General features: G+C 47.4%; 1 protein-coding gene across 7 annotated transcripts in view; it reads right to left on the minus strand.

Annotated features, from left to right (window-relative positions):
- The window catches only part of LOC135210966 (zinc finger FYVE domain-containing protein 1-like), a 450,218-nt gene that overhangs the window by 356,628 nt on the left and 72,601 nt on the right, over positions 1-20,989 (minus strand). For 5 of the 7 annotated variants that reach the window (XM_064243949.1, XM_064243952.1, XM_064243947.1 and 2 more), the window contains exon 4: positions 6,150-6,277. The exons of 1 other annotated variant lie outside the window; for it this stretch is intronic. In XM_064243949.1, coding sequence (XP_064100019.1) covers positions 6,150-6,240 — 91 coding nt within the window. In that variant the 5' untranslated portion in view covers positions 6,241-6,277. Of the gene's footprint in view, positions 1-6,149; positions 6,286-20,989 lie in introns of all 7 variants that reach the window. One more of the 7 variants, XM_064243950.1, reaches the window with a different exon arrangement.

Raw genomic sequence — 20,989 nt, forward strand, 5'->3', positions numbered from 1 at the left:
CAGGCCTAACCACTGGAACCAAGATTCCAGTGTTAGTCTGGACTTGGTTTTGTTAATTTGGAACCCTAGATGTTCCAGAAACTTGATTACTTTGACCGTTGCCTTTTGGCATTCTTTGGGGGACTTTGCCCATATGAGCCAATCGTCTAGATACGCTAATAGCATTATTCCTTGAGACCTCAACTCTTGGACAACTGCTTACGCCAGTTTCGTAAATATTCTGGGGGCGATGTTGAGCCCGAAAGGCATTACCTTGAAAGAATAAGCTTTGTTTCCTAGCTTGAAGCCTAGGAACAGGCGGAAGTGTCTGGCTATTGGAACATGATAATATAGGCATCTGTAAGATCTATAGAGGTTGTGACGGCCCCACAGGAAAGTAAGGTCCGTACCTGCGAAACGGTCAGCATTCTGAACTTGTCACAAGGAATGAATAAGTTTAAGTGTGACAAGTCCAGGATGATTCTTCGCTTTTCTGAGTCTTTCTTTGGCACGCTGAACAAGCGTCCTAGAAATTTTAAGTTCTTGACCCTTGATACTACTCCTTTGAGAAGATCTTGGGTATACTCTATCAATTCCGCTGTTGGTTTTGGTAGAAATTGTTGGGTGGAGGAGGACCTGTCCAACTCCAACCCAAACCTTTGGTCACTATACTTTGAGCCCAAGAGCTGAACCCCCACCGTTGGCGGAAGAGGTACAGCCTCCCTCCTACCTTGGGACTCTCACTGTTGGTTTGTGGAGGGGCGGCCTCCCCGTGCTCCCCGGAAACCTCTGCCCCTGCTGGTGGCCCTGCCGGATCCTCGATGTCGAGGGGCACCCTTGGCACGGCTGCCTCTGGCAAACCTATTAAATGGCTGAAAGGCCTGGGCCTCAAAAGCCGAGTTATAGGCTGGCGAGACAGCAAAGGAGGTTGATGGCTGGGGCTGTTGGGGTGGTTGAGCCAAAAGCACATACTGCTGTTGAGGGTGTGCTTTTGAAGCGGATTGCTGTGGTACCTGGGGTACCTGCACCGCCTGGACCAGAGCCTGTTGTGAAGCCTGGAAGGACTGGAACTTCCTAGGCTTCTTTTTCAACCTGGGGTTGGTTCCGGAGGATTCCGGCTTACGTTTGTTTACCAGACCCCACCTGACCTTCAGGCTCTGGTTTACCTTAGAGGCCTCATGCAGCACCTCTGCCACTACCGGAGCATGGAAGTCTGTTCCCCAAATGGAGGAAGCGATCAGCCTGTTAGGCTCGTGGCGGATGGTGGCCTCCCACAGAACATGCTTCCTGCAGTTCCTCCTTGCGACGACAAAGTCATAGAAGTCACACTGCATTGTATGCAGTAACGACTTTGCCATGACCTTAAATAATGGCTCTTGTTCGTAAACAAGAGCCGTCATTTCCGCCATCGTCAAGGAGGAGAGTGACCTGCAGAGCCTAGTCCGGGCGTCGAACTCCATCTGAATTAGTGATTCAGATAGCCTGGGGAGCCTCTCGCTGAACAGCGTTGTGGCGCAGTCGGGTTTCAGCTTCCCTACTGTGAAGGTGGGTGCTGCACCCTCAAAATAGTTTTCTGATCCGGGGATCAGAAAGGAGGTCGGCTCCGTTTCCCGGAGCTGAGGCATAGGCTCGTCCTTAAGAGCTGCCTGGTATGTAGCTTCCACTACCTTATAGGTAAGTGGGAGCGGAGTGCCTTCCACCGTGGTAAAAATGGTGAAAGGGCTTTTGAAGGCGGTGAGGCGAGTGTTTTCCCACTCCCACTCATCCAGACTTCTCAGCCACGCCTGCTGCGCCTGTTCCCGAGGGAGGATGACAAGTCTCCTTCGGGACTTTATCCTCTCGCATCATGGCTGCGTCAGTTAACCGGACGTAGCCCATGAATGGAGGTTGAAGGTTCTTGGGATAACACTCAAAGTCTTCCAACCTCAGAGTCCCAATACCTTCAATGGAGAGCATGCCGTTCACGAACGGAGCGTATGCCGCAATCCTCCACGGGTTGTTGGGCTTGAAGTCCGGGAGTCTTGATGAATCCGGCATGACGGCAGGTATTGCTACCTGACCGGATTGAGAGTGGCCTGCCGGGAGTGAGTCCCTAATGCCCGTCATAGCATTTTCCTGGGCAGCCATCCTCTCTGACAGGGATTGGATCGACTGACCCGAGGCCTCGACCAAGCTTGAAAGCTGGGAGAACATCTCCTGAAACCTAGTGTTGACTAGGTTCCCAACGACATCTCCCACCCTCTCCAGGATATTGGAGGAGAAAGCTTCGGGGTCAAAGGAGGAAGACTGGGCCTTCTCCTTCCGAGGCCTATGCTTAGGGGACCGCGGCGCAGAAGACGACGCACCCTTAGCTTTATCCGCCCCGGGATGGTGGGCCGGGGACTTCTGGATAGAGGAAGGAGCTGACTTCTTTGGTAGCGACTTCGGCTTTGGTTTAAAGTCTGTAGAGGACTTGACCTTGGGGATCACGGAAGAAGTTTTTGGTCGTACTGACCTCTGCTTCTCCGTGAAACCCCGGAAAGAAGTAGATGTGGAAGGGATAGGAGAAGGACTCAAGGAAAGCCCTTGAGCCCTGCCTCAAGTACACCCTTACCTTCGCCCATGACATCTACAGTCATGGGCTCTAAGTCCAGGTTGAGGGCCGCAACGTCCTCTGCGACGTCCTCCGTCAGGTCCCCTTCCGCCGGGAGCGAGACCATAGCCTGGATATCGGCGATGAGAGGAGCGGCAACTTGGGGATCCACGACCGAACCCCGCTTCGTGCCGGGGAAGACTAGGTCCGCCATGTCCTGGGCCAAGATGTACGGGCGGCCTTTGGGAGAATTCCTCCCGAAACCCCCGACCCAGGCCTTCAAGGTGGCTAAAGCTGCTGCCCTCTTCGCTTCCAAGACCTGTAAGAAGGGTCAGAGTTAGTCATAGAGACAAGACGACTGAAGTATATGAATCAAAACAATTCAATTCGAAAATATGCACGTAAGTGAATTATAATGAACGAACGAATGGACTCAATGCCATTGATAATGGAGACTTACTTCGGTGGAGGCTGCTCCAACTAAGGCGTAGCAGGTGAGGCAGTTCTCATGGTGCCACACCAAGTAGTCGTCTACCCATACGGAGCACCCAGCATGGGAGTGGCAGACTTCATGCCCACAGGGATCCTGCAGGACGGCATTACAGCCGGGTTCCTGGCAACAGATGACCTGTAAGTCAAAAGGATACACTAGTATCACGACAACCTCCGGGAGGTTATAGAACTTAATGCTATAAGTCTAATTTGTAGTAGGCGCCGGAGAGGGGCCTTCCATCCACGGAATACATATATATATACGTATGCATGCGGTCACATATGGAAAATATATCAAGGTTTACAGCGCCGGAGTGGCTCCAGAGAACCAGACCAGTAATACCGGTATGGCCCTGTAACTAAATCAAGGTAACTGCTGCACAGCAATGCATAGCTCCGTGTTACTTAAGAGGGGGAGAGATTACTAGGTCAACTTCGCCGTGGGGCCGGAGCATGCCGCAAGCCACTAGCGAGACAGTGAAACAGAAACCCATAGAGTGACATTCCAGACATGTACAAGCTAGGTTGTGTGTAAATGCTATATATATTAATGGAATACCAACTGTACACATGTACGGTGGATGACACCCTAAGGCCGAGGCCTATGACTAAACATTCTCAAGCCAGGTCCGGTGTTGGCCGGAGCTGAAACCGCCGGAGCGGAGAGGATGGTGAGTACTTAGGGTGGTGGTGGGGGGGGGATGTGGGGGGCGGGGGAGGTGGTCCCGCCTCCCTTGCCTGGTGGCTCACCGTGGTACGGTGAAGGGAGGGAGGGGGGAGAGTTCCCAAGCCCCGAGCAAAGCGACTGAGTATGGCAGGCCCAAGCGCTGAGTGTATCCACCCCCACCTACCTCCGAGAGAACTTCCCCTCTCACGCGGACTCGGATAGCTAGCTGCGTAGCGAGCGAGTCATCACTCCACCGTGGTGGGTGGGCATGGTGCGGAGGGGGAGAGGGAGGAGGGGAGGAGGGGGGATGAGGTCAGCAACGGGGTGGCTCGTACACGATCAACTGGGAACTTTCCCAGCCGGGTGAACAGACACACGGTGTGGAGGACCAATTGATCACAAGGGGCCAACCGGCCCTGAAGTCGCACATAGCACACAACAATAAATAACCTTAGAAACATACATATAAATATAAAATAAATAAATATAAGCTAGACTAACACGGGGGGAGAAATTATTAATAACAGCGTAAGATAAGGATGTCCAGGAGGGGTAGGCTAATCGCAAGTCTGACGACTCGGGTGTGTTAGCCTAACCCTTAAGCGGCTAGTCGGTATGCTGTACCAAAAATGGGGGCAGGAGACTAGGAGCCAGGGCATAAAACGAAGGGACTAGGTCCTAACGTAAGGGAGAGACTCCTAACGAATCGGGATCTGACTAGGCTAGGTTACGATCCGAAACATGCGGTCGGAGTAGGGGGACCCCGTGAAAGACTAGACTGAATAAATTCAAGCTGACTGCATGAAAAACACAATAAAACAGTTATGGAATAATAAAAAGTACTGCTAAGGTAACTCTGATGGTATGGGAGACCAAAAGAGTGAGGGAGCCGCCATGTGGTCCGGGAGAGAGAAGTCGGCGCGGGATCCATGAAGCTCACGCTACTTAATCTGCTCCTAAACATAATAAAATGGGTGAGATCTGCATAATTGAGATCATAAAACCATAACAGCAGTACTTAACTTGGATGCAGTAGCTTGATCCATCGTATAAAGTTGAATAATCCAAAAAGTCAGCGCAAAAACACACAGCACAAAACAAGACGCGTGTAATGGCGGTGACGCTATCAAAAGGAATGACGTCAGAGGCGCTCAATGTAGTAGTAGAGGGTAGCGGGGCTATAATTCGGCTCCTCTGTAGATGGGGTTTTGGCGGAGGAAGAAGCTAAATGGCAGGGTACCTCTGGTAGTGGTATTAACTCGCTCTTTATATATACCGACACCTTTTATTAAAAGGTGAGCGAGCCATTTACCTTGGCACTAACATTTCTCTTTTTCTCTGGTATGAATAGCAATATTTATACCTAGAAATAGTATCAAAGGAACCTATTTCACGGAGCGACACAGGCTGAGCCCAGAAATTATATTTTTACATGTCATTTGAATGAAGAATTTTGCATTTTAAATAATTCTAATTTCTTATAATTGTCCTTTCAAATAACTTTCATTCTAACAATTTTCTATCAATAAATGTTTTTCGAGTATGTTTTCAAATAATTGCTTTCGAATAATTATTTTTGAACAATGTTCACATAATCTTTGAATAACAATGGTGCACTATTTGGATTTAGAATTTTAACTTATACAGTTCAACATTTGTTTCTTTGGGAATTGTATTTGTTTATTTAATCCTTTTACTCTTAAATAACTGCATTTTTGTAGTTCACGAGTCTGATTTAGCTACCTGTGATGTGTGAGCTAGTTGGATGAGAGAGAGAGAGAGAGAGAGAGAGAGAGAGAGAGAGACGAGAGAGAGAGAGAGAGAGAGAGAGGAGACGAGAGAGAGAGTAGGGAGGACGAGATAGAGCGAGAGAGAGAGAGGAGAGAGAGAGAAGTGATAGATAGAGAGAGAGAGAGAGAGAGAGAGAGAGAGAGAGAGAGAGAGAGAGAGAGAGAGAGAGAATCATAATCCAACTATGCTCAGTCTGGGGCTCAACCTAGACTGACTTTAATAGCTACATAACTACATTATAAGTACGCTGCAAAACATTTTTATAAAAAAAATAAGTATTTAGTCACAGTCATAATATATAAAAATGAAAAGTAATTAGTGAATAGATAGTGGTACTCTATGAAAGAAAGTGAATTAGTAGTAATTTTAGAGATGTGGTCCTCCCCACAGAAAAGTGAATACTGTACTAATGTGTTCCACTACATCTGCAACAAAATGAAGAGCAACAAAGTGAAATGCAAAAAATGGGATATCACTGTAATATACTATATCTACCCCATAACAGTACAGTTTACATTTTGAAGTAACCCACTTCTCAATATCACTATTATTCACTTTATACCCACATTCATGAGAAGTGAACTCATGAGGCTATCAATTACTAAACAGATTTTGTAATAAAAATCATACAAATTAGATTTTTCTTACTTGCTGGAATTCTTGATACACCTCTGGATGTTTCTATTCCAATGTTCCGTGCAACCCCTGGACCACTGCTGCTTTTTGACTTTGAGTCCATCTTCACCAAAATTATTCAACACTTTTAGCTGCCTCACCTGAAATACTGACAGATTTTAGGGTATCACAAACAATTTAAAAATGTTATTGTTATAATACAATAAAGTTTGTTCATACTTACCTGGCAGATATATATAATTAAGTGCCCACCCACCTCCCCTCAGGAGACAGTGGCATTATAAAATATGAATAGAAAATGGGAATGGTTCCTGATATCCGCCTCCCAGCGGCGGGAATGGGTACTACCACCTGGCCGCCCACTGCGTGTGCCGCAAATTTTGAAATTCTGTCGGACTTCAGAGAATACAGCTATACATATATCTGCCAGGTAAGTATGAACAAACTTTATTGTATTATAACAATAGCATTTTGTTCATGAAACTTACCTGTCAGATATATATATAGCTGAATCCCACCTTTGGAGGGTGGGAAGAGACAGAATAGGATTTTAGGAAACAAATCTATGTAGACGATAGATATCTTGGTTCCCTACCTTTTAGCATAGCTGACTTCGTGATTACTGTCACCAAAGTCTGCTTCTGCTTTACTAGAGTTGCCAGCGAGGTAGAGACCTGTAATGCTGGTGCGCTCTAGATGATCTGTCAACGGGGGCGTGACCACAATGTGACTAGACCATATGACCATACTTCTGAGGGCAACGAAGCTAAAACCACCACCTGACCTAACCTATCAAAGTTAGTTCCATAACTTCTAGGCTAAAGAAAGGGAACGCGCCTCAAGCGACCGACCCTTCAAAGTTAAAAGCACACCTATCCCTTTTCTATAGGATAGGATTCGTGCTGCTTCCTGCCCCCAAAAATATATCTACGGATATGTATGGTCCTAGCGACTTGCAGATCTCATATGTCGTCTTCACATCCCGCCGGGAGTGTGAAGCAAACACAGAGTTGCTTCGCTAAAACGTGGCACTCAGGATGTTACTGAGTGTCATGCTCTGTTGAAATGCTTCCGAGGCCGCGCCCTCACCTCTTGAGCATTCAGTTTAAAAAAATCTCAAATCTTTATGCAAACATAATGAATGAGACTGTTTAAAAGAACTCCTTAACTATAACGCCAGGGTGTTCTTGGACATGGGCAAGTCTGGTCTTTTTACGGAACACCGCAGATTGTCCGAATGACCTCGACTTCCTTTAGTTTTATCAAGATAAAACTTGAGAGCCCCGACATGGCACAGGAATCTCTGTGGCTCTTGCCTGATAATTTGTGCCATCCCCTTGATCTCCAGCCCTCTGGGCTAAGGAAGGGTTAGATGGGTATTCGTACTTAGCACGAAAGGAAGCCTTAGAGCGCCACCGCATTATGTTCTCTAAAGCCAAAACCTCTGATGGTGGCTAAAACCTCACTAACCCTCTTTGCCTTAGCTAGAGTGGTTAGAAAATTAGCCTTTCTGGACACGTGTATAATTTTACAGAAAGGAGAAGTTCGAAATGCTTTGACATCCGGAACTTCAGACCACGTCTAAGTTCCATGCCAGCTTCGATCTAGACAATTTCAAGATTTCCACAGACCTCAAAGATCGTGAAGGGCTTTTTTGTTTGACAGATCCGAATCTCTAAGCCTAGAGGCCGTCAACAACATATTTCCGTCTTCTACAATGGTTGCGACTGCTTTGGAGGGTGGGATAGCTTATCCCATACTTCAGACGGAAAGGGAAGACGGTAAAGTAATACACAGAGTTCAAGGTGGAGGAACAGTCTTTCTTCCTACACTATCCCCAGAAATGGTCCAGTCCAATTGTTACACTGCAAAATAGGCAGCACTGCTATGTCTTGGAAATGGGACTTGCCATTAACTTGAAGATCCTCTCGCTTCTCTACAATCTGAACGCATTCAGACTCAGAGCGGAGAGGTTTTAGGTACCTCTCGAAGCGAGGCTGTTAGAGTAGACCGATTCTCTCGGGAAGGTTCCTTGGAAAGTGCTCTCTGAAGGACGTGGCCTCTGTGCATCCAGCCTCTCAAAGGCCAACCTGGAGCGATCAGCGTCTTTGTCGCTCCCTCTAACGCCAGCAATTAATTATATTCCTAAGCTTTGAATAGGGGAAAAGAGACTAACCAACTATCCCCATTCCATACTATAGGATGGCATCTATTGCTACTGCTCTCGGATCGAGAATAAGGGAGCAACGTAGAAGAAGCTTCTTCGTCTTCACTATTGCGAAGAATCTATGAAAGGACGACCGCAGAGTCTCTACAACTCTCGACACACTTCAAAACGAGGATTACTCAGTTTGGAAGTTGCTGTCGTCGATCGAGAAGATCCGCACGGACGTGTACTCGTGTAACGAACCTCTTGAGGATCGTTACGTTCTATGCTTATGCCCATAACCATCTCTCTCCTCTTGAGACATGAGAGAGCTGTGGAATTATCCAAGATGATTTTGACCACTCGGCCAAAACTCACTCTTTTAGGAACTGGAGAGCCAACCAAATTGCTCCCAATTCTTTTAGACTATGTGCCAGGACATCTGTACCTCTGTCTAGATGCCTAGCACCGTCTCGCTATCACTTAAGGTGGTCGTCAACGCATTGAGAGATGTTAGAATTATTTTTAGATTTTTTATGTTATTTCAGTTCTCCGTTAGGAAAAACTGTAGAGGTCTGAATTGCAGTCTATTCAGGGAAACAAGCTTCTCCAGAGAGGAAATGGTCCCCAGCAGACTCATCCATTCCCTCACAAAGCATGCTTCCTTCCCTAAAAAGGCTGCGCTGCATAAACAGGAGAGCATTATATAGTGATATGCCACGGTAGACTTGTACAGAACTCTATTACAGTGCGGTAAACCGCACCGAACAGGTCTAAGAGATATCTCTGTTGAAACTTTCTAAGTAAACGGAAGGCAAGTTCATTCATGATTACTAGAAATCCCCTCAACCCGAGGCTAAAATCCATGATTGTAGGGCAGAGATACGGCTAGTCAGCCATTCCCGCAGGAGAGAGAGACGTAACCGACCGCACATGTCAGAGAGCTAGCCGGTACTGCGTTAATCACAGTAACAGCAGCCTTCATTCATCGTCTCGCACCATTCTGCCTGAGTTGCCAGCTACTCCATTTAAGAAGGAATAGGTATGATATTATCGAGCAAAAGGAAACTCTCAAGCAGGCATATATAAACGAAACAGAATTCGCTAAATGCAGAAGCTGAGTTGTTGTTGTCGTAACAATACCTTAAGCGTTGTTCTTACCCCGGAAACTTTTGGAAAGTTGAAGGGAATATTGAATAAATACACTTAGAACAACAGTCCTTTCAGTTGCTATCCGTAGAGGTAAATACGAGATGCGTATATGACTTGACCCATACCTAAGTAATATGACGCAGAGATAAACTACGTAAATATTGTAGTAATTTGAGCATCAAATTCTCTACTACATTCTTTCCTCGACGAGGAAGAGAGAGAGAATGGAAATCGATTGTCTTCTTTCTCTTTGCCAAGAGAACGGATTAAAATTATTCGAATAGAGATCCTCAAGAGAGAACCGAGGATCGAAAAGGACCATTCAAGCTTCTAATGATATTGGACATAAGACTTCATGGACGTAATCTACAAGTCTTTTTCTCTTCCCGGATGAGCCTCTGATATGAATGAGAGCTCTTCCGAACCTTGCTAATGAGAGCTTATCCGCTTACACGATAAAAAGTTATTAAGATCTTTGTCAATGAGAACTAGCCCATTTATGAGGGGTCCCCCACTTACTTGACAAAACGTTCAGTATCTTGTCAATGGGGAAAACCCACTAACTTGACAAAACAATTAGTATCTTACTAATGGGGGAAACCCCTTTACATGACAGAAAGTAACCCAGGAATCCGAGTATACAATCTTCCCGATTCTAGCAGAAATCGATGAAGGGGCAGGAGGGTTCGAAGAAAAAATTCGGGTATGCCTCTCTGCTAACTCCGAATCTTTTAAAAATTTCTGTAAAGGAACGTCCTGTGAAGCGTCTTGAAGAACGTCCTCTTGACGAGCGTCTAAAAAGCGTCAAGCGTCCTAAGAAGCGTCCTGAGCAGCAATAAGACGCTGAGCTTCCCGCAAAGCATCCTGCCAAGCTTCCACCGAAGCGTCCTGGCGAACGTCCACAAAAGCGTCCTCATAAGCGTCCTGCCGAGCGTCCTGAAGAACGTCCTCTTGATGTGTAGGACGCCTATCGTTCTGCAGAATGTCCTGGCAAGTGATCTGCCGAGCGCCATGACGTGTAGGATGCCGAGCGTCTTCAAAAGCGTCCTCGCTAGCGTCCTGGCGAGCGTCCAGATGTGTAAGACATAAAGCGCCTTCCAAAAAGCGCCCTGGCGAGCATCCTGGTGAACGTCTCTACGTGTAGGACGTCGAACATCGAAAAGCTTCCTCATGACTCCATGCGTGGGACGTCGAGCGTTTTCAAGGGACGTCCTCGCGCGAGTCTTGCCGAGCATGTCGGTGCATAGAACACCAAGTGTTCTGAACGGCATCTCAGAGAGGATCTTGTCGCCCAAAAGCGTCAACACAAGTAACTTGAGAGACTCCCTAGCGAGGGGAACGCCGCTCATGAAGAGCGAGCGTCCTAAGCAGAATTATGGAGATCACCATCAAGACGAGTCTTAAGGACGATCGCCACTCTTGACAAAAACGACGGCCGCCTGTGCGACATCTTGCATCTTTGTAATGCAAATGAACATCTCCAGAAACTCACTCAAAAAAGGAACTCCGAGCGTTCCTAAAGACATCCTCGCAAGGTGCTTGCCTAGCGTGTGCAACATCTTGCATCTTTATCAAGCTCATCAACACTTGCAGAAGGGTATTTAAAAGGAAGCCTGTGTGTTCTTGGTTATGAGTAAGAGGCGTCTTGGCGAGCTGTTCATCAGCTTGAACAACATCCTGTTTCGTAGAAAAGCGAACGTTACGTAACGTATACGGAGCGCCATGAGGAGAGGAGGGAGGGGAGCGTCTTGGAGAGCAGGAAAACAATCCCTGCTACAAGAGTAACGACGTCCTTCCTCTTGATAGAGCGTAGCATATTTAGAATAAAAGCACACCTATCCTGGACGTTTTCTATTTCTTGACCAAGACGACGGCCGCCCTTTGTCACACTGATCGATATAAAATACTGCCGAAGGGACGCAGAACAGTGTGGAGTCCCCTTAATCATCCATCGGCTTTCGACATGCTCTCTCCCTGGTCCTGGGAGTCCGTAGAGGCCCAGGCCTAGAGACATTATGGGGCCGATCTGACGCTCCCTCCCGACGAGAGAGAGGACGTGAAGCGTACTCTTCTCTAAAGCTTCTTGTAGAGGGCGCGAGTCCTTCCGAGAGCTCCAACCCCTGCGCGGGGAGGACGCCTCGGAGGACGAGAAGCAATCCTTCGAGATTCGTGCACGTGCCCGATCTTCGGCAGCCTGGGAAGTGTCAACAGGTCCTACCGAAGGGACGCCAGATCGATGTGGGTTCCCCGTAACCCTCCTTCGGCTTTCGACATGCCCTCTCCCTGGTCCTGGGAGTCCGACAGAGGTCCAGGCCTAGAGGCGTTATGGGGCCGATCTGACGTTCCCTCCTGACGAGAGAGAGGACGTGAAGCGTCCTCTTCTCTAAAGCTTCTTAGAGGGCGCGAGTCCTTCCGAGAGCTCCAACCCTTGCACGGGGAGGACGCCTCGGAGGACGAGAAGCAATCCGTCAAGATTCGTGCACGTGCCCAATCTTTAGCAGCCTGGGAAGCGTCAACAGGTCCTGCTGAAGGGACGCCAGATCGGTGGGGAGCCCCTGTAACCCTCTTGCGGCTTTCGACATGTCCTCTCCCTGTTTCCTGGGAGTCCGACAGAGGTCCAGGCCTAGAGGCATTATGGGGCCGATCTGACGCCCCCTCCACAACACAAGGGGCACTACACTTCACAACACTGGTTGGAGAGCGAGCACTTTAGATTCTAAGATTACTTGATGTAATCCTCCCGCAGACACTTCTTCTAGGCCCGTAAGCCATACCACAGGGATAGGCAAAATAAATTCTACAGGAGGTTTGAAGGTTCATATTTCTAACTTCTGTTTACTGTGGAGGAAAACCTCCTGATTCTAACACGCTCTAAAATACGTACACGAATCACTAATTACATTGATCTTTTAACAAAGAAAACATGTAAAAGTCATACATACTAAGCGAGTGTCTACCGAAAGTTCCGGTAGCCTCAGCTTACCCCATGCAGACAACAAAGTCTGAAACTAGGCTAACTAGCTTCAGACATCATATGCAATGAAAAAATTTAAATTAATTTATGATAGCATATGCCTAGCCACAAATCCAAGTCAATCATTGAAAGAATAATCCTAGGCGGAGGTACTGCAAACAGTTGTTTACAGCACCGGCGACAGAAAAAATATGAATATAAAATGGGAATGGTTCCTGATATCCGCCTCCCAGCGGCGGGAATGGGTACTACCACCTGGCCGCCCACTGCATGTGCCGCGAATTTTGAAATTCTGTCGGACTTCAGAGAATACAGCTATATATATATATATCTGACAGGTAAGTTTCATGAACAAAACAAAATGTATTATGCAACTGGGGATTGCAAAATATTGTATATTTATTGAACACTTATACAGCTGTAGCTTCCCTACAAGGCAGACCAAAATTCAAACTTTGCAGTGGCGCCGCCATCACCGATTTAGGTGATGTCATCTCCCCCCAACTCAGGGGGAGGGACAGGTATCACAAACTACATACTAGATGTATCCAATTCATACTGCCTAACCATCCACTTGTGGGGAGGAGGGCGGGCTTTAATTAATAGTTGTTTAGTAAGTATACAATAAAGGGATTTTGACGTAAGGAAAAATCTATTTCTGGGCGATTGGCTCGTGTCGCCAGCGAAATATCCTTTAATCTATTATTTCTAGGGTAAATGTACTAACACATACCAGAGAATAAATAAAATAAAGAAAAAGGTCAGTATAACTGACTCGCTCACCCTCCAAGAGGGTGTCGGTATGAACACTAGGCGAGTGAGACCACTACCACGAGCCAAATACCAATAGAAATCTCCCACAACAAAAACCCTCCATGAGGAGAGCCGACCCACAGAGTGAGCAGCTCGTACTACTACTACTCCATCCCATGCTGCCGACTGCTGCGCCTCTGGTGGCCATCCTGAAGTTAGCAGACAATCTTGGGCGAAGGGATGGGTAGGGTGGGATTTCGCTGGCGACACGAGCCAATCGCCAGAAATAGATTTTTCCTTACGTCAAAATCCCTTTTTCTGGGCTCAGCTCGTGTCGCTAGCGGCGTAAATCGTACCAGAGAAATAGCACAAGATTGTAAACAAAAGTAATAAAATAAATCAGAATAGGTCTCAAATAAAAATATAAAGTAAATATAAAAAAGAATATAATTGCTAAAAAAGATACAAATACACAGTGATACAAAATAGAAATATGCTTAAATTACCCTTAATTCTAAACATGTTTCTTATCATAAGGTAATTTACATATGTACAGAGGTAAATTGGCTTACATGTAACAAAATGGTATCTGTGTAAAGGCATGTATCAAAAATATAATAGCAATTAAAATAATCAAATGAACAAATTAATCAACACTGATAATATATAAGGAATGTATATGACTTAATATACAAAACCCGTAACCATTATAAATGAGATGTATCCCCTAGCATAAAAATAAGGGGGTAACATCCATGAGATCAATATCCATAATCATCTGTGAGTGTCCCTAGCAAAAAAATAAGGGGCACCCACTACATCATCATAAAAGCAGCTAAGACACAAGGTGAATGTAAATGAACACGGTAGGAATAGACGAACTGTTGGGTGAAGCAGGTAGAAAGGAGGACTGAATCTTCTACTACAAATTAACTAGAGTCAGGGGAAACTATGTTTCCCGCTGCTACTGCTGAAAATTTCAGAGCTTCCAAGGACTTAAGGTAATGACGTTTGAACACTGTCGGCGATTTCCATCCGGTATACTTTTTCAACTCATCGAAGTTCATGTGTTGGAAATAATTAATTGAGGTGGCTACTGCCCTGACATCATGTGCTTTCGGGAAAGAGTCAGGATTGGCTTGCTTAATAAAGTACAGGATTTGTTGCCTGATGCCTTTAATGGATAGTTCCACCTTTTTCCTTCTTGAAGAGGGGACCCGATGAGGATGAGGAGGTCCTGGACAGAAAGGCTCGTAAGGTTGTAACTGGGCAAAGAGATACATCTTGTGGAAGGGGTAGTACCTTCCAAGGTTCCCACCTCATCAAAGGATCTTCATTCTTTGCTAAAAAGCTACGTTCCGGAGAAAGTAGGACTTCCCCTGTGGGAAGGAATTGAATATGATCCGGATCTCTGGATAAAGCCGACAGTTCTGAAATTCTTGCTCCTGAAGCTAAGCTTAATAAAAACAGGGTTTTTCTTAAGAGCATTATAAACGAGCATGTGTCATTATCGGTTTCTGAAGCCAGTTTTAAAACATCGTTTAAGAACCATGAAACTGACGTAGGCCTTACAGAAGGTCTAAGTCTAGCACATGCCTTAGGAATAGACGAGAAGTAGGAATCCGTCAAGTCTATGTTGAACCCAAATTGAAATATCTTTTCAAGGCTGACTTGTTTGTCGTAATCGTGCTAGCTGCTAAACCTTTTTCAAATAAGGATCTGAAAAAGGATATAGCTGAATTAACTGTCATGATCCTAATATCTGATTCTCTCAGGAAGATTGCTAACTTTTGACAGCAGCATCATACTGTCTCAAAGTTGAATCCCTTTTATCGGATTCCAAGAAGAGAATATTCTGAGGGTCAATATTCGCATCTCTTTTTGCCGCAAACTTCATGAAATCCATAAAGTTAGGGTTTTGAGAATCCCTGAGGAAGCGAACACAGTCTTCGTTTGTACTGACTGGGAGAGCCTGGGATTGGGGATCCGAAGAGGACGAAGGCCCAGTTCCAGAATTAGGGGATACCAATTGCTCTTCGGCCAGTCTGGGGCTACTAGAGCCACTTGACCCTTGAACGTCCTGAGTTTGTTTAAAACTTTCATAAGAAGATTCACTGGGGAAAGACATAAATCTTCTTCCAGTTGTTCCAGTCTAGAGCCAGGGCGTCCGTGGCATAGGCCAGAGGGTCCAGGTTGGGGGTTACATAACACGGTAGTTTGTGATTCGCTTGAGATGCGAAGAGATCCACCTGTAGCCCTGGGACTCTTTGCAGGATCCATTGGAACGAACTGTTGTCCAGTGACCATTCCGACTCTAGGGGCACTGATCGGGATAACGCGTCTGCTATGACGTTTCTCACTCCAGCTATGTGAGTGGAGGGAGGAGAGATGCCAACTGAACTTGTCTGCCAGGGAGAAGATGGCTACCATGACATGATTTAGATGACGTGACTTGGAGCCTCCTCTGTTTATACAATGTACTACCACTGCGCTGTCCAGAACTAGCTTTATGTGGGGAGTACTTGGTGCTTTGGGGGCGCAACCTTTTTAGAGTCAAGAACACTGCCATTGCCTCCAGTACGTTTATATGGAACTGACTGAACTGAGGTGACCAAGTTCCTTGAACCTTTTTGACCTGGGAATACCCTCCCCAACCGCTTAAGGACGCGTCTGTGTGGATGGTGATCCCTGGTGGAGGGAACTGAAGGGGTACTGACACTGACAAATTCTTGACTTTCGCCCACGGCCGAAGTCGATTCTTTAGAATCAGAGGGACTGAGGATAGTTTGTCCCTGGACCTGACATTTGCTCGTGAGCGCCAGATTCTGGTTAGGTCTTTCAGTTTGGCTTTCATTAAGACGTTCGTCACTGATGCAAACTGGAGAGAACCCAGGATCCTCTCCTGAGCTCTCCTTGACGCCAGTTTGTGACTTAGAAATTGCTTGACTGACTTCGCTATTTCTTTCCTTTTGGTTGATGGAATCGACAGAGTATGGGAGATAGATTCCATTGAATGCCCAGCCACTGAAAGTTTGACTCTGGAGTGAGTCTTGACTTGGTCCTGTTTATCTTGAAGCCTAGATATTCCAGGAACTGAATCACTTTCAGTGTAGCTCTGTTGCATTCCTCGACTGTTGAAGCCCAGATCAACCAATCGTCGAGATACGCTACTACCATAATCCCTTGTGACCACCTGAGTTTGTTGCACTACCACTTCCGCTAGTTTCGTGAAAACACCCTGGGTGCCACGTTGAGTCCGAAGGGAACTACCTTGAAGGAGAATGCCTGGTCTCCTATCTTGAAACCCAGATATGGACGGAAGAGTCTTGCAATAGGGATATGATAGTAGGCGTCTGTAAGATCGATAGAGGTGGTGACGGCCCCACTGGGGAAGTAAGGTCCGCACCTGTGAGATCGTGAGCATCTTGAACTTGTCGCAGCGGATGGCTAAGTTTAAGCGGGACAAGTCTAAGATTACCCTTCTTTTTTGTGAGCCTTTCTTTGCCACGCTGAACAAGCGACCTTGAAATTTTAATCTCTTGACTCTCGCTATAGCTCCTTTCTGAAGGAGGTCCTCTGCGTACTCTGTCAATTCCTTGGAAGGAAGTTGACGGAAAGGTCTGGATGGAGGTGTTCGTCGACCAGCTCCAACCCAGGCCTTTTGACACTATGCTCTGAGCCCATTCGCTGAGTTCCACCCGGTGGCGAAAGTGAAATAGCCTCCCTCCTACCTGAAGTTCTTCATTGTTCTGGTAACCGCCTCGGCCTCCTCTGAAGTGCTTTCCCCTATTAAAGGGGTCCTCCCGATCCTCTCCCACGAAAGGAACGCTTACCTCTGCCTCCCTTACCCGAGCGGTCATACTTCTGTGAAGCTTGACTCTCGAAGGCTTGATTGTAAGCTGGAGAGATGGCGTAAGAGGTGGAGGGCTGAGGCTGAGGGGATATCACATAAATTGGCTGTGATTGAGCCTTAGAGGTGGAAGGTTGGGCTGTTTGCACTAAGGGCACCGCTGGAACTTGTTGAGGAAAGCGTGGCTGCTTTTTTCTGGTAAGGATGGAAACGCCTAGGTTTCCTCTGTCCCTTACCTTTAGGTGTTAGGTCTTGTCTCCTCTTAGCCGTAAGGCCCCAACGGTCCTTAAGGCTCTGGTTCAGCCTCGTAGCCTCTGACTGGACTTCCTTCACCATAGCTTCTGGGAAGAGATCTGCTCCCCAGATGTTAGGACGAGAGTAACCTATTCGGCTCATGTCGAATGGTTGCCTCTTGTAGGACATGTTCTTACTACAATTCGTTCTAGCAGTGGCAAACTCAAACATATCCGACTGTACCGTTTGAGTCAGGGCTTTGGTCATGAGCTTAAAAAGCGGTTCTGAGCCATAAGCTATGGTTGCTACCTCGGACATAGCCATAGAGTTAATTGACCTGGCTAATCGCGATTTCGCGTCAAATTCAGCCTGAATAAGGCTATCTGGGAGCCTGGGTAGCTTTTCACCAAACTGCTCCATAGCACAGTCCGGTTTGAGTTTGCCAGCTGAGAAGGTGTTTGGCAAGTCCTCCCACAATTCTCCGGCTGAGGGGAGCAACGGAGATGTGGGATCTGCTTCCTTCAATTGAGGCATGGGTTCCCCCTTCTGGGCCGCTGGGATGGTAGACCTCGCGATCTTTGTCAGGAACGGGAGCGGGGTACTCTCATCCATTGTGAAAATGGTAAAGGGACTCTTGAAAGGTTGTATCCTGGTATTAGAACAATCCATGTCCTCTAAACACCTGAGCCATTCTCTCTGAGCCTGGTCTCGTGAATAGAGGACTGTCTCCTTTGGTACCCTATCATCCCGAACCATGGCTGAAGCTGTAAGCCTTGCGTAGCCTATGAACGGAGGCTGGAGGTCTTCCGGGAAGAACTCGAAGTCCTCTATCCTTCGAGTTCCAAATTCCGGTATAGAAATGAGACCGTCTTGGAAGGGGGCGTATGACGCTACTCTCCATGGATTGTTCATCGAGAACGGAGGTAGCGAGTCATACGGAGGAAGCTGAGTTCCACTCGTATTGGAAAGTGGAGGAGAGGCTAGAGGGGCTTCTCTCAGTCCGGCTATAATGGAGTCCTGGGAAGTAATCCTATCGACAAACGAGAGTATCATTTGTTCCATGCTACTCTTAAGGGACCCAACCAGGTCGCCCACCTGTTGCAACAGGCCAGCATTGGAGTCCAAGGCCGGAGCTGCTGCGGAGGTGGAGGGGTGGCTCTGAATCGGAAACGCCAAGGGTAGCGGAAAACTGGTGACTCTGCCGGGGTGCGAGATCTCTCTCTGGAGGATTTACTCCTCGAGGACTTAGAGCCGGAGCTAGAAGCTTTAGACCTGTCTGCTCCGGGATTCCCAGCCGGAGACTTACGTGAGGAGGATGACGCCGAAGTCGACTTCTTAGACGACGACGACGTCTTAGTCAAGGATTTCACTGCTTGACCCTTGACCTTAGGTCTAACCGAAGCGTCAGGAGGAGTATATAATTCATCACCTGTAAAGCCTTGGAAGGATGGAGAGGTTGCAGGAGTAGAAGAAACAGTTACGCCCAAGGGTGACCCTTGGGTGTCCACCTTACCTACCTCGACCAACAGGTCGTCTACACCTACCATAGGTTCCACATTAATATCTAAAGTCGCGACGTCCGTGGAGATATCCTGGTCTTGGTCAGTTAATGAGGCAGCCAGCTGTTGTTGGATGAAGGCGATAGTCGGGGCCGCCTCTACTGGGTCGACGTATCCTGTCGCCTTGCCTCCGGGGAAGATTAACAGCGCCAACCGCTTCTCTAAGATGTAGGGCATACCCTTGGCGGCGTTCTTCCCAAACCGCGACCCAGGCCCGCAGGGTTGCCAGTGCGGTATCCCTCACTGCCGGCGCCTGGAAGAGAGGGCGTAGATTAGATTTAAGAATCACTTAAAACTAAAACTTAAAATATAACTTAAACTTAGATGCCTTAAGTTAAAGTGAATGATGAAAACTTAAGCACTAAAACAGAAGCGGAGCAGCTACCGGAGATGGAATACTCACCCCTTCTAAAAGCTGGCTCACCAGATCGTAACATATGGTACATGTCTCATGGTACCAGACCTGGATGTCCCCGTGCAGAGTCGCGCATGGAGCATGGGACCGGCAAACTTCGTGACCACATGGGTCCTGAAGTGTGGCGGCGCATCCCGGATGCTCACAGGTTGGTGGCCTGTAAGTGGGAAGACACATGAGTATCTTAAAGAATAACACTTACAGGCTAAAGGACAGAAGAACTCCGTTGCATGCCGGAGCTCGGAAAAATTTTGGGCATAACCCCCCCCTGCTTCGCCTGAATAGGCTATAATCCCGGAGATATCCGGTAAGACACGTAAGGGAGGGGGGGGAAGGTTTAAGGTACTTAAGATAAACTTATAGTTAATCTAATAACACTTAAACCTAAAACTCAAACGAACCGGACCAAGTCCAGTGCGTAGCGGAGTGTAGTAACTCAGCAATACGGTAAGGTTAGCAGGGACCCACTGTATGTTCCGGTCCACTCTACTGGGTGGACTAACATCTTTCCGCTGGATGCCAGGACTCCGATCAGGAAAGGAGCCCTAGTAAGGTCGGAAAGAGCGAGGAGACATACAGGCTCGAGCGAACCCGGAGCGACAAGGAAGCAACGGATGGGGGGAAAGGCCAGTACCCCCCACCACATTACCACCGGGCCGGACCGAGAAGCCGGAGAGGTCGCGTCCAGTCTGGGTCTGTCCCGTCTCCCTGGCCCCTCCGCCTGGGGGGAGAGAGGGAAGCATGCTCGGGTATGTGGAGCGAGCGTGGGGCAGACCGACCCACCCTCCCCCGACTCTATGGGGAAAAGCGCGGGAGGGGGGGAAGGGGACTGGGCAGGCGTCTGGCTGTCTCGTGATCGCGTAGTGACCACGAGGCGGTAAGACCAAAACAAGACAACTAAGCCTAGGACCAACCAACTGATCAGAGAGATGCTATCGGGAAGCAACTGAACTGAAAAGCAGTAGCATGGAGTCCCACTGGGCCAAAACCGACTGATCAGAGAGATGCTATAGGGAAGCAACCGAACTGATGAGCGGTAGCATAGGCTCAATGAGCCAGGACCTAGGCTAAGCCAGACGCCTAACTAACCTAACCATAACAAAATACATGGTACAATTAAATAAAATAAAAGAAAGAAAACAATATAGTAGGAGAAAAAATCCAGGAGTGTACGACTAACCCGAAGGAAAGTCTACCACTCAAAGCTAGTCAGAGGCCGATACTAAGAGCCGGGACTAGGGTCTGGAAAGAAGAAGCCTACATAAGGTAAAAGACATGCATGCATGACAAACCTGAGTAGACAGTACCCTAAGTAAAACGGATAATTAATATAGAGCGTACATAGATAAGGGGATGTTCTAGGTATGGGAGACCAAGAACGAACCCACCACGAGGCAGAACCATGCTGCCATGCTTCCGACCCAGAGTACGTATTTATACCTAAAAAACGGCAAATACTGTCTGAGGGCCGGAAAAAACCAACTAACCATAAATACTGAGAACTTAACTTAGCTGCTGCGATAGCTGCACGCTCCATTATAGATAAATCCAACGAAAGGGCACAAAAAACACAGAGAGAAAAATAGCACGTGTGACTCGTGTGCGCTAACTGAAAAGGATGGCCACCAGAGGCGCAGCAGTCGGCAGCATGGGATGGAGTAGTAGTAGTACGAGCTGCTCACTCTGTGGGTCGGCTCTCCTCATGGAGGGTTTTTGTTGTGGGAGATTTCTATTGGTATTTGGCTCGTGGTAGTGGTCTCACTCGCCTA

This window comes from Macrobrachium nipponense, chromosome 4, assembly GCF_015104395.2.
Source record: "Macrobrachium nipponense isolate FS-2020 chromosome 4, ASM1510439v2, whole genome shotgun sequence".
In the NCBI taxonomy this organism is placed as follows: domain Eukaryota; kingdom Metazoa; phylum Arthropoda; class Malacostraca; order Decapoda; family Palaemonidae; genus Macrobrachium; species Macrobrachium nipponense.